General features: G+C 37.2%; 1 protein-coding gene across 1 annotated transcript in view; it reads left to right on the forward strand.

The window, feature by feature from the left end:
* ARAP2 (ArfGAP with RhoGAP domain, ankyrin repeat and PH domain 2) overlaps positions 1-14,964 on the forward strand; it is a 302,530-nt gene that overhangs the window by 88,956 nt on the left and 198,610 nt on the right. Inside the window, exon 8 of the mRNA XM_006895415.1 lies at positions 4,323-4,498. Within this exon, the coding sequence (XP_006895477.1) occupies positions 4,323-4,498 (176 nt within the window). The remainder of the gene's footprint in view (positions 1-4,322; positions 4,499-14,964) is intronic.

Here is a 14,964-nt window from a genome sequence, read left to right on the forward strand (position 1 = left end):
CCTGCCATGACAGAAATACCTAATCACATATCTCTTTTAAACAGTTTTCTCCCTTCTCTGTTTCAGAGCAGCATACATTATTGAACCCATCTTACTCAATCTCTCCCCAACCCCAAGGACAGTCCCATTCTACAACAGTGGCACCATGCAATATTTGTCCCTTTGTGACTCGGACACTCTGTCTCTTATATTGTTCCCATAGCTGTTGGTGATTTGCAAGACCATGTGAATGATTTAAGGTGGCTGAAGACCACGCCCCCAACAAGGTCTAACACAACGGATAAAAAAAATCAGTTTTCAAGGTTTTTGACAACACAAAACCAATGGTGCTTTGTAGCTACTGAACGCTTGCAACCTTTACATTTTTGGGACTATGCCACCAGAGCTCCTAACTCTTTTAGTAGTTTTTTGCGTTGCGATGTACTCTTAGATTGGAACTGACTCATATCTTACTCTTACCCTTCAGCAGGTTTGCAGTGGGTATAAATTGTATAGGAGGACATTTCCCTCTTTCTTCTGTGGAACAGCTGGTAATTTAAAATTAAGACTTATAATTATGAAGTATCTTTGGCTTCGTATTTGAAGCTGAGCAACGCTGGTATGGAAACTTACTTATTTTAGTGAAGTTATTTTGAGAAGACCTGTCATAAAAGTTTCTCAGAAACTGTTCAAAGTTTGGACTTTGTTTAAATTTTTCTTCTTGATACATTTTCCTACCTAGAATTTCAGACTCTCCCCCCTCTTTTTCATTCCCTATTACCTTGATAATTAATTTTTCTTGTGTCTTAATTAGTTCCGCTTCCAACCATTTAGACAGAGTTATTTATCCTCATTTTACTTTAAATGTTTGTCAATGTCCAGTGTTTTCTTGTTTATTTCCATTGATAGCATGCTATCATTAAAAACTTTATGATGGTTAAGGACATGCAATCTTTCACCTTCCATCTTCATACTTTCACAGTGCATGGCCAGTTTATGATCTTAAACAAGTTCATGATTACAAACATACAGTTTCCTCTGAACAGTTAATTTATTTTTATGTTGAACATCTGCCAGACATTAAAAAATATCATCCATCATTCCCATTCTTATGTGCTGACTCTTTGCATGTTCTTTTGTTTCCATTTTCATTGTGTTTGAAGTTTCCATCCACCAGCTTCACCCAAGGAGAAAGATGAGACATTCTCCTCCCATAAAGATTAATAGCTCAGAAAGCCATTGAAGGTTGCTGTGAGAAGGACAGTGGACTTTGTGTGTTTGTCTTATTATTTGGAAAGCTTGGTAGTATGACAGTTAAAGTCCTTTACTGCTTACCAGAAGTCTAGTGGCCTAATCCTACTAACCAGTCCGTGGAGAATAAGAAGAAAGAAAGTGATACAAGTGAATAACCTTATAAATTTTATAAAGGCAGTACTGCTGTGTCCTTATAGAGTCAGAATTTAGCTGATGGCAACAGGTTTGGTTTGGATTGTTTTGGTACATGAAAGTGTTTCTGATTCCCAGCATTAGTTAAGTAACTCTGCACTTCTTTATAGTTTTCTTTGTTTAATTACTTTATTTCTTTGTATAATTCCTTTCTTTCTCTGACTCAGTAACATAGGTTGACACAGATTGCAGCAGTGAGCTTGAGCATGGCAGAGATAATGAGGATGGTTCTGAGTAGGGCATGTTTTTGATCTTGTGTTCACAGGGTCGACTCAATGGTTGAGTCAACTCAGTGGCACCTAATAATAAAAACAGTAATTCCCGTGTAATCTGGTAGAACACTGAACTTTTATCATCCATCATCCAGGCTGATCTTCTCTGACTTCCCCTTCTAGAAAACAAGACCTGTCTCTGTCTTTTCAGCTCGGACTTCATTATTCGAGTGCCTGCCATATGATATGCAATGTTTATTGAAAGCATACTCTGAAACTCCCATGCAACTATCTTATTCAAAGGAAAAAAAAATCCTCTGGCTATTTCTGAAAGGTCACTAGTCAGGAAATTTCTTTTCAATATAAACTTTAAAAAGATAGCTTAATACAGTTGTTACAAAGCCAGACTAAGAGTTACAAAGTGGATGTAGTTTGACTTTTTTTCATTGCCTTATTCCTGATTTCTGAGCTTTCAGAAGAAATCGTATAAGTGCCATTATTTCTGACTTTCCCCTTCCTTGCTGACAATGCTAATAAATATAGAATTACTTAGTGCAGAATTTCTAGCCACATTTCCCATTATTTTTTTGTGAATCCAAAATTATAAATATACACATCCGCAAGTTATTCCCTGAACATATGCTCTTCCTGCCTGTGTTATTGTATTTCCTTCTGCTTAGAATCCTCTTTTGTTTTCCCCCATCCAAATTTTAAACTTCACATTTGTCTTTGGAAGACCGAGCAGATACCTCTTCTATTATACTGCCTTAGAATAGTTGTCTGAAAAATGGGAACATTTGATTCTCCTAATTTTAATAATCATTAGCTATATGGCCTTTAGCAAATAACTTACTGATTCAATTGGCTCATATTTTATTTGGTACCATTTGCATGACATTTATATTATGCTGTGTTGCATGATATGTTCAAATCCAACTTGCCTTACAGCTTTGATTGCTCTTTGGGGACTAGATTAAATTCTTATTTCTGTAACAGTCTGTTGTACATAGTTGAAGGTCACATAACTGTTGAGGAATAAGGGAGAGAACCACATTTTGCCAGGTGGTGTGCTGTTAGTAGGTAGAGAGAAAAGAGGAAAGGCAACAGTGAGACAGTCAAATCTGACCTCTGCTAACTCCACCAGGCGGAACTGCCCTCCTCAACAGCATCCATGACACAAAACCAGTTCCCATAGGTAAAGCATTCTTCTGCAGGCATGTGCTGGGCTTGAAACCAATTGCAGTGACCACACAGACTTGACAGACCGTATTAGTTGTTATGGTGTTTATTAGGGAGATTAAAAGCTATATATTTAGGTTAACAGCAATATACAATCCCTCAGTTCATAAAGTTTCTCAAATATAATGTCTAGCAATTAATAATTCAGATTAGCAGAAAAATACTGTCTCTCAGTCCAAAGAACTTCTCATTTCATTGTAACCACAAGTTACAATCCCTAAGTCCAGATATCTTCTCAGTCAACAGAAAAATCAAGTCTTTGACATAGGAATCTCTATTCTTGAAGGATGCACTTGTCCATTCTGTACTTCCTCCTCTTCTCCTGTTGGTGAGAGTCCCACTTTCTGTCAGTGAGCTCAATGTAATGGAGAGGCTAGCCACTCCCTTTGTGGATAGACAACATGCCCTACTTGCATGAGGAAGAGATGGTTCGTGCAACTGTTGATACAGACAGACCATTGTGTTTAAAGGGCAGGCAAAGTTGTGGCAGCAGACTCAGATGAAAGACAAGGACCTAGTGAAGCCAGATTTTAGAAACAGACCCACTACAACACAGAGTGTGTACATTGAAGATGAGATGATGCATGGTAGATGCAGAGTAACCATAAACTTGAAAGTAGGATTAGGCAATATATGAATAATTGATTTGGAAAGTGAAATTTGATGATTGTTGAGGAGAAATGTCACTTTCTTCTATTAAAGGAGAAAAATCTGTAAGTAATCTAATGGAGTGCTTCCCAAAATATTAAGGTGCATGCAGGGATCACTGCATTACTAGGGATCTTCTTAGAGTTCAGATTTGGATTCCCTAGATCTGAAGTTTTGAGTTTCCAACAAAGATGCTATCAAGTCAACTCTGACGATATTGACCCTTTGAACAACAAATTGAAACATTGCCCAACCTTGCACTATCTTTTTCTCTACCTGCAAAAGCCCATTGTTGCAGCCCCTGTGTCTGTCTATCCCTTTGAGGGTCTTTCTCTCTTTTAAAGGCTCTTTACTTTTCCTGACGGGATGACTTTTTCCAAGAACTGGCACTTCCTGAAAATATGTACAGAGTTTGCAAAGTGAAGTTGGAAGTTCGATTGCTAATGAAAAGTTGGTTAGGGTCTATAACAGCCTCCCTGCTGGAGAAGAGATAGTCTTTTCCTGTTATGATTCACATTTGCAGCCTCTCAGATCAAGGGGTTTCGTGAGCATGATCAACTAGATGGCAGTGGTTTATTTTTCAGGTAAGCATCAGGTGAAACCTGTGATACTGATTTTAAAACAACTGAAGGATCCCTTTTTTCCTTTACAAAACTTGGCCACTTGTCAGCATTTAAATTGTTCATTGTGGGAAAGAATCTGTAAATTATTTGTTGCATTTTGAGAATTTAATATTTTTGTATCTGTATAACTTAAATATATATGGATTTATGCATTTTCTTTTGTCTTTCTTTTCAGAGGAACGAAATGACTGGATCAGCATACTATTAAATGCATTGAAATCACAATCCCTTACCTCACAGACTCCCGCTGTTGCACCTGAGAAATGTGGCTATCTTGAATTGAGAGGCTATAAAGCCAAAATCTTTACTGTGTTACGTGGAAACAGCGTGTGGCTTTGCAAGAATGAACAGGTGAGCTTTATTAAAGTAATCACAAGTTGCTAGTCCTTGTTTAAGGCATCCTGGTAGGGCGGTAAGAGGCTTTGTTGGTGTAGAACACAATGTCTTGTGTTTCTCACCAAAATGTTGATGGTTTGTGTACCCCAGTTGCTCCTTGGGAAAAAGCTTGACAGTTTTCTCCCATAAAGCCTTTTAGCCTTGAAAACCTGATGAAAGTTGCTATGAGTTCAAGCCACCTCGGTGGCAGTTGGTTTGATAGTGCAGAGATTCAGTATTTTAGTGCTTACTGGAGTGTCAGTGGTCCCAAGTCACGAAATACTCCTTGAAAGAAAGTTGAGCCAGTCTACTTCCTTTGAGATTTACCGCTTTGGAAACCTGATGGACAGCTCTGTTCTGTTTAGAGTCACTGTGAGTCAGAATCAAATTGAGAGCAGTAGATCCTTGAATTTTAGGTTTCTTTATTACATTATTAACTTTACTGTGCTAGAATTGTTATTGTTTTTCTTAGAGAGTTTCCTTTTCTTTAAGTACTTTGCAAAGGAAAAAAATAATATTTTGTGGACATTTTCTCCGTTCTGTCAGCAGCAGAAAAAGAATCTACATCAGTTTTGAGGCTGGACATTGGCTTTTTAAGAGACTAAAGAAAAAAAGAATCATTGAAATGCTTTTTGAAAAGTGTTTTTATTTGAAGAAAGACTATGTGGAAGATTAAGAGCCAATTAACCAGTATAACTGTTGATTAAATAGGCTAGTTCTGCACCTGCTTTGGGTCTGCTGTGTGATACAGAATTACAGAGTAAGCATAGATAATATGTTTTCTGAAGTTTACAGGTGGTTTTGCTTTGTTTTTAGTTTTTCTTTTCTAGAGCAGATGTGTTGCCTTGCTGAGGAAATAATTGACTAGGTTAAAGTGATGCACATATATAAACATATCCATGTATTTGTCTCTCTGCCTATATGTCAGTCTACATGTCTATCAGAGATAGAGTTGAATTGCTCAGTTACTAAATGTGTTCAATCGCAAAGGATTTAATAGAAAATAGAAACATTTTTTACAAACTAACGGCAATATACAGTTTTGACACATTTTTTACACCACTTGCTTCTGTAAATTTTCTTATAAAAATCTAGTTTTTTTAATATATATGAGTAATTCTTCCCTTGTCCCTTAGGAGCATAGAACACTAATGCCTTAAATTTTCTATACTAGAATAATCTAGAATATATTACATGCTTAGTAAACTATTTATGGGGTTAAACTGTGTGCTTTCGTAGCTAGTCCAAGATGAACTCATATTATGATCACATTATAATGGGTTAAGGTAAGTTTAAATATAAATGCTGAGTATTTTTATAACAAATGTTAAAGATATCAACTCAAAACAAACAGTAGTTTCAAACAAATTAACTATAGATCCTTATCTAAAACTTCCTCTGAACTTCAGTAGGAGTTTATTCATTACATTTCTTTTTTTATCAGGTCCCTTAGCCAATTAACTGTGGAAGGCATCATTGAACACTGTTGGCATATTAATAACTCAGATAGTTAACATATTCCTCAAGAAGAGTGATGTATGGCTTAATAACCTGTAGAAACTGAATTTGAACACTTTTAGTCTCTGAAGTAAGATGATTAAAACTTTTCTTATTGGAATGAGGCTTACAAAAATGCCTAATTTACATGTGTTAGTATAGAACTTACTTTGCCAATTAATTGCTGCTGTTTTTTTCCTAAAGTTTACACAGAACCCGATAGACTTCAAATTATTAGGTTCATCTCTCACATTAGCTAGTCTGTTAATCTGTAGAAGTTAGATACACATTTTAAAGGTTTTGTTAACACTTTCTGATTAGGGAAGACGTATATGGCACTTTAGTGTTGTTGCTGTTGTTATATGATGTCGAGTCACCTGTGACTCATAGCGACGCTATGTGCAACAGCCTTAAACCATGCTCTGTCCCTCGCCAGTCTTATTATCGCTGACACACCTAGTGTTAGTAATTGATTTTAGATGGCAATAGTATTGTTATTAGTTTTCATCAAATTGATTCCAACTTAGGACAATACGTGTGCAAAGTGGAACTGATCCATAGGATCTTTAAGGCTGTGACCTTTCAGAAATTGATCACAAGGGTTCACTTCTAAGGTACGTACCTGTAGCAAGGTTAGAAGCAACAACCCTTTGAGTGATAGTGAACGGTTAAGCTTACCATCCAGAGATCCCAGTAGCAGTAATAGTGATTACTATTTGTTGTGTTTCAGTCACCATGCTAATTAATTTACAAACAGACCATTTTCATTCTTCCTGGCAAAGAGAGGGAGGATATATTCTCTTCCGTGCTTTACAAACTGAGAAGTGAGAAGTAACTTGTCAAAGAGTGCAGTTTATTGTATAGATTTTCGTTTAAACCAGGACTCTGACTCTTGTTACGTGCTGACGAGTTAACTCTTAGGGACCTTATGAACAATAGCTTTGAACCTTGCCCTATCTCTAGCCAATCTGACCATTTACAACACACCTGACTTAGTGTAACTTTTTAACTTTACATCAAACATTAAAAAGTCTTCATTGAAAAGAAATTTATTTTAAAATTAGCTAAAGATTTCTCTCCTTTATAATTTAGTTGCAGTTTCTATGCCAGTCTGTTTAGTTGAGAGCTTTTCTTTCGTTAAGGACTCTACTCTTTTCCAAGCATAATATTCTCAAGGAACTAACCCCTCCTGGATATGCCCAGAGTATGGGAGATGAAATCTCACCATGCTTGCTTCTCTTAGGGCATGCTGGTGTACTTCTGTCAAGTCCAGTTTGACAGATTTGTTTGGTTCTTGGTAGTTCATGGTACATTTAGTATTTTTTGTCAGAAGCACAATTGAAAAGCATACGTTTTTCTTTGATCATATTTATTGTCGGTTGTGTGCATGCTTATGAAGTAATTGAAAATGCCATGGCTTGAGTCAGTTGGATTTTATCCTTTAAAGTGACTTCCTTGCTCCTTAGAGTTTTTAAAAGAGATCCTTGAGAGCTTGTTTACCAAATGTGATACATCTTCTGATATCTTGCCTGCTGCTTCTGTGGGTGTTGACCACGGATCCCAGTAAAATGAAATCCTTGGCAATTTCATTCTTTTCTCTTTTATCATGATGTTGATTATTGATCTAGTTTTAAGTTAGGGTTAGAGTTAGAGTCATTTTCTTTATGTTGAAGTATAATCTGTACTGAAGATTACACTCTGAGCCTCCTCATAAGTGCTTCAGATCTTTTGAAGGCCGACAAGTACCCTTTCTATCCATGGGTCAGTTGTCAGGCCTTTTCCTGACTCACATGATTGCAGGGGCTGGTAAACCCACAGCAGGCAGTTCAAAAGCTGTTGACTCATGGGGCTGTAGGAACTGATACATCCAGAACCAGTAGGTCAGATGGCAAGCCATGACACAACAGGGATTTATAAGCTGGTGAACCCCAGAATCAGGTCAGAAGACAAATTGGTAGACAAGATTCCAAAAGCTAGAGTTGAGAGCAAGGGAGGGTATTACCAGAGTACCCATATGATTAGTGGATACAGGTCGTACTTCCAGGCTAATTCCCTTTTCATCAGATTATGGATGTTACCTAAGTTACATAGCTCAGATAGAGAACATCAGTAAATAAAGTGACTTGAATGTTACTTTCTTATATGGATATGACTTAGGATACAGTCCAAACTAATACTGCCTCATTAACATAGCGATTAGGGTTAACAACACAAGATGAAGGATGCCTAATATCAGAAAATGAGAAAGAACTAGAACGCAGAATGGGTGACAGCCAAAGAATACTGGAACTCAGGATGTAGAAAATCTGACAGGTAACATTAACCATCACTGGGATGGATTACCATCTGCAAGTTCATCATGTAGATCATGTAATAAGATCCCAGATTGCTGGGCCTGTTCCATTCCTATCAATTTAGACTATCTGGGAATGGAGTGTTGGAATCTGTACTCTTTTATAAGCTCCCCAATGATTCTTTTTTGACAGGTGGTCCAAAAACCACAGGGAATGAAAAAAAAATTTCTAAAGTTTTGGTTTTTTTTTAAAAAAAAAACACAGAAAAGCCCTTTCAAACATAATAAGTATTCCAGTGAGCATCCAGGCAAAGAGACAGGTATTTCTGGAGCTAAGAAAATGTGTAAAAATATCTTTCCGCAGCATTAATGAGATCTGTGCTACGTTAGTTCTCCCCTCCACCTGTGGTTGCTGTACCTTTTTTTTTGTGATTAACTTTAATTCTGGAGTGAACATTTCCACATCCTTGAGTTCAGGCAAATGGGAAGGTGGAAAGTAAAAATCAATTGTTGTGGTAAAATTTTCTAAAACCTGAAGAACTATTACTAATAAATAGTGTATCATTTTAAAGTAGTAGTGTAGTTTCTAGTGATTTTTGTTCAAAAGATCAATAGTTCTAATAATTTTATGAAGGAAATGGTTAAGTACACAGAGTAAATAATACAAATATTTTAAAAATATTTCAGCATATAAATTGTATGGTATCTAGTTCTTTTTTCTTAACACAAGCTTTAATTACTACAAGATGGTATGTTGGAGAAGATTGAAAACTGTTAACAAACAAGACCCAAACCTGCGTTTATAAAATTAACCTGGAGAGTGTTTGAAAACCAGTAGAAGCATCTTTCATCGGTTATTTATCATGAATTCATTTAACTGTATATATGTCGAGAAGTAATCTGTAATTTGTAGATCATTTATATTTTTCCAGCTCTTCCCCTGTAAATCTGATGGGTGTCCATGGATTGCTCAGCCATGAACCAGCCTTTCCTGTTGAAGGGAGCTCGAGTGCCTAGAATGTAGGGAGTTGTGCTTCAGACCTAAAGAGTGCACCTTTCTTGCAGTTAGAATCCCTCAGCAACTTCAGGGGAGGGAGGTGGACAGTCTCCTGCCTCGTGCTTTCCAGCCTGCGACACTCAGTGCAGGACCAGCTGAGTTGGTTCCATCCAGGATGACAGCAACAAGTTTGAGTTGTTTAAATTTGGGGTTCTCTCCCTCCATTGAATAAAAACCCCTCTAGTTCCCGAGTTAACACAGCTGTTGGAAGAGACTGTCATGATTATTGTCTTTCTTCGTTACTTGAAATCCTTTCTTTTTTCCATAGGACATAACAGAATGGTTTTTAGAGGACTTGAGTCTACTTTTCCTTGACAGTTCCCAGACTGTTCTAAACTCCTTGATTAATGTCTTAATTTCTCAGTGCTGCTGTAGCAGAAATGCCACAATATTTAATGAAACATTTATTTTGTCACATTTTCTCCCCCCTCCTTGTTGTGCGCCATTGAATCAGATCCCACTGGCGCAGGAGGAGATTGCCCCTTCTTCAGCAGAGCATCTGGTGGATTCAAACTGCTTGCCTTCAGGATTGCAGCACAGCTTCTTGCCACTAGGCTGCCTGAGCTCCCTTTTTACCACATCTTCAAAGGCTCAGAATTTGCATTTTCAGAGCCAGCTGTAACAGAAGGCTCTTCTAGCTAGCTCCTTTAAGGGAGAATCTTTGTCTAACCTTATCTAACGTTGTGTTTAGTATTCTTGAAAGATCTACAGTGGGCATTTAGCTTTCTCTCATTTGTGCTTGCTTCCTTCTGCATGTTATCTGCTCTTCACAGATGTCAAAACACATACTGTACTAGTACAGGGAACCCTGTAGAGTAGTGAGTTTATAGAGTCTATCTGTGACCCAAAAGTTTTAATAGTTTTCTGGTTCAAACCTACCAGCTAGCTGCCATTAGGATGAAAGATAAGACAGTTGTGCCAGTAAAGATTTACAATTTTGGAAACCCTAACTGCCAAAAGAACAAACAAATATGTCACTGTGGAATTGCATCCAGGGTGCCTTTAGAAGTCCACCTCACACACTTTGGCATGCTGTTGGGAGGGACCAGTGCTTGGAAAAAAGACATCATGCCGGAGAAGTTAAAGAGTCAGCAAAAGAGAGGAAGACTTTTTTTTTTTAAAAAAAAAAATTATTTTATTAATTTTAATCAACATTTACAGAGATTTTGGATTTCCATTCACTCATTGTTGCACTTTTTTCTCTACCATTCCCCTCCCCCCGAGTTTGTTCCTCTCCCTGAAGAGCAAAAGATAAACTTCTTTGTTGGTATAGTATCCCCCTGCCCCCGCCCCCACCCCAATGCACTCCACAATGTAACCTTAATTCTGGATTCCTGTGATAATCATAATTGTTGTTGTTATGTGCCATCAAGTCGCTTATGACTTATAGCCACCCTATGTACAAGAGCCCTAAACACCGTTCTATTTTGTGCCAACCTTGCTGTCTCAAACATACTCATTCCCACCACTCCACTCACAGAATCGATCCATCTCATTGAGGATCTTTCTCTCCTGTGCCGTCCCTCTACTCTCCCAAACATGATGTCCCTCTCCAAGGACCAGTCCCTTCTTGCAACATGCCCAACGTATGTCAGACAAAGCTTCAGAATCCTTGACTCCAAGGAACATTTTGGCTTCACCCTCTCCAGGAAAAACCTGTTTGTTCTCCTAGCAGTCCATTGTATATTCAACACTCTTCTCCAGCACCACAACTCAAAGGCATCAATTCTCTTTCTTTCATCCCTATTCATTGTCTAATTCTCTGATGCATGGCACGTAATTACAAAGACTGTAACCTGGATCAGGCACACCTTAGTCTCCAGCCTGACGTCGTTGCACTTCAGTACTCTTGAGAGGTCCCTCACAGCTGACAATCCTAATACAGTCTCATATATCGCTTTTGAACTGTTCTCTCCCTTGTTTGTTTCAATTCAGTATATATAATCTATCCAGTTTTTCCTCAGTCTTAAGGAGATAGGTTGACACAGTGACTGTAGCAATGCACTCGAGCATGGCGGATGATTGAGGATAAGGCAAGCTTACGACTTGTTCTTAGGATCTCTGAGTTGTAATTGATTTCAAGGCACCTACCAACAACTTAACACTTGTCCTAGAAGGCCCTTTGGGGTAGGAATGAACTCACTAACCTAGTGGCAAGAGACTGCATCAAAATCCCAAAGGCATGCAGTTCGAGTCTACCAGCTGCTCTGTTGGAGAAGCATGGGTAGTCTCTTCTTGTGTGATTAAACTGCCACTGAAAACCCATAGAGGGTTAGCTATGGGCCAGTAACAACTAGACAGACAACAGCGACATTCCCAAGTGAAGTCACAGCCACAGATAGAGCAAGTTAGACTTTTCAACACAGAGTAAGTTGGACTTAACACATTTTTTTTCTTTTTTCTGGAACACAATTCAATCCTTACAGGTAATATACTTCAGTGTGAAATTAACATGGAGTTTTGGATTTCCCAGATGCTCAGTTCAGAGATACACTTTTTGGTCTCTTGCTTTCTGTTTCATCTGATTAGCAGATTGTAGCGACCAAAGCCTTGAATAACTCTCTTGGCTGCATAGAAAAACATTCCTTAGACACTTTAATCTGGCCCTTCTGCCTCACCACTACAATTAAGAAGTATGTGAAAATATTTGTGGGAGAGGAAAATGGCATAGTAGAAACAGACGCTAAAATATTTTGCTTCATTATCTTGGCTGTTTTCCGAGACACCAAAATACTGAGGTGCTGTTTTCACATAAATTAAATGTCATCCTTTTAAAGTTTTAACACTATCCCGCAAGCCCACCTGCAGTGTGTTTTTGGTTTTCTCATCGTCTGGGTGCTTAGGTTTTAGAAGCCTGCAATGTATTTGTAATAATGATTGTTCTCCCACTCATCTGCATCACCTCTGTATAAATGAGTTGTATAATTGAAATGGTTTATGTGAAATGACAGTCACGGTGTTTCTGCATTCATTCATCCATTTAGCAAAATATTTTTAGGCTATTCCTAACATAAACTGGCTTAAGTACATTCTGTACCATTATGAAGGCTCTCAACTTTAAAGAGACAGTGGTGACCTACAAGATCTCTCCTCAATAGGATCTTACATTCTGTAGAGAGAACAGACAATGATAGAAAATCACAAATCAGTGGGTATTCTAGTAATCTTTTCTTCCTTTTGAAGTATTTATTTGGCAGGTATTCCAGTGATTATTTCTCAAAGAGTTAAGCCTTGTCATTGCCTCAGAAGTGGTGGTAGCCTTGTGAGTAGGTATGAGTTTTAATTTGAACTGACAAGAATGAATTACAGTTTTACAGCTGCAAATGAATAGTGATAATAAATTTATTTTGTACCTAGGAGTTCCACATGTATAGCTGGCATCAGGAAAAACTCTTTTTTTTTTATGACTCATCATGACCGAGTAATATTTGTATACCATTTTACATTCTTTTTTGTCAATTGTATCTTTCTCTTCACTTATAATTGGAATATTTTTGGTTTTCCTAACCAGTTTATTTAAGCTCTTAAAAACAGTAAAGATAATCTTTATGCCACATATTTAATTTTAATTTTTTAATGATACTAGTTTATTTACAAAATTTGAATGCATTGTTTTTTAGACCAGCTTCTTGTAGTCTTCCTCACCCCCCCCCATCAGATTTTACAACGCATGATTAATCTACTCTCTTCCCACATCCTCATCCCTCTGCTTCTACCCCTCATACTCATTCTACAATAATGGTTTTATACAATATTTGTTCTGGTGCGACTAAGTTCACTCAGCATAATGCTCTCCAGCCACTTCCAAACTAGATAATAATTTACAGTTTATAGCCTTGAAAACCCAATGGAGGGTCAGCTATGAGACAGTTCTGACTCCATTGCAGTGAGCTAGAGAAGCTTACCTTTTGTTTATTCAAAGCATGTTGATTTCTCATATTCTGAAAGAATATTTTCTAAATTTCAATTTATCTTAAAATGACATGGTTAGAATTATAAGTTAGTATGCTGAAAATTTTAAATGAGATGCTCAAATGTATTGATGCCACTAAAGTATATATAGTTGTCATTTAATAGTAAGGCTAGTAGGAGGCAGATTTTAGAAACTAAGCTTTTGTTTCTATTTATTATGTTCTACTGACAGCCAGTCTCTCATCTTTTCCTGATGATTTTTTAAACATCATGTTAATACTAGTGAATTGATCACAAACAGATGTCTTCCTTGGTGGATTTGGGTATCCATTTAATGATAATTGTGGCATTGGTGTTCTAACTATATAAACTCACTTGATTAAACATTCTCAAATCAGGGTATAAAAAGAAGACTCATTCCCCCAACATTATGTTCACTGGTGTTCTGGCTCGGACATGAAACTCTAATAGAATTTAAATAGACCTCATAGAGCTGTGCGCTGTCCGATGGCAGAAAGAAACAGCAGGATGTAGGTGGCACCCCCAAATTCTCTGGGTTCTGTATCTGGCCAAACTTTGCATCTGGTGTTTCCCAGGAAATCTGGTGCCAATGTCATACAATGCCACATCTGTTTTCAACAAATGATTAAGCACCGAGTTCTCTAATTCCTGGCATGGAAACCTGGCATTCAGTATTTCCAAAAATAAGTTTGAGATTTCAGCAAATTTGGGGTTAACAAATGCTTTAAAATGTTTTTTTAGTAATCAAACTCTTATTTTCATCTTTGCCTGTGTAGTTTTGAGATGTAGTTTTAACGAGTCTCTGTTGCTATGAATTCATATAAATATCCCATCTCAGCATCTAGGTAGTTATTTACCATTAACTTTCTCCAGATTGTTAATATGGAATCATTAGAGTGAATGCTTTCAGTTACTATAATAAAATGGAAAATTAGTTTTAGAGAAAAAAAATCCATATTTAGAATCTGCAAATGAAAGGATTATTTACTATATATCAGGGCCTTAATGCAGATTGCCTCATTTACTTTTTATACAGCCTTATATAGAATAGGTATTTCATAGATGAGGAAATTAAAGTCTTGAAAAACCGAGTAACTTTCTGATGTTCATGTAGCCAGTGAATAGCTCAGCTATGATTTTTACTAAGGACTGACTCTTGAGTATTACTTGATAATTGCCACTTTTGGAATGACCAGAACTTCTTAACCGACTATGATCACTATTGGTAATGATGCTATGTTCCCTAACAACAGACTGCATGTAAATTATTGTTTTATCCTTGTAATAGAATCTGTTTCTAGCTTTATAATTTTTTTCATTTAATATTTTTTATTGTTATTTACACCTAGGTTTACAGAATATGTTGATTTTTCTTCAATCATTCACATGTTTTGTTTTATAACATTTAGTACAATATCCATAAGGCAATCACATTTTTCCTATTTCCTCCCTGTAATTCTAATTTCCATTAATCCTCCTATCCTACTAGTTCTTGCCTTCAAGACTTTATCTTGGGTACATGCTCTCTGTCAATCTCCTTACTGGTGGTGGACTTGCTAGTTATTCTAAGCAGTGTGTCTCCCTGGTGTTTCCTATAGACACAATCTTGCTGGAAGCCCAGGCCACATCTATGGCCTGTGTTCAAGTCAGCCCTCTTTTTTT

The sequence above is a fragment of the Elephantulus edwardii genome, unplaced genomic scaffold (genome assembly GCF_000299155.1).
Source record: "Elephantulus edwardii isolate Elephantulus edwardi_28Jun2011 unplaced genomic scaffold, EleEdw1.0 scaffold00167, whole genome shotgun sequence".
NCBI classification, from domain to species: Eukaryota; Metazoa; Chordata; class Mammalia; order Macroscelidea; family Macroscelididae; genus Elephantulus; species Elephantulus edwardii.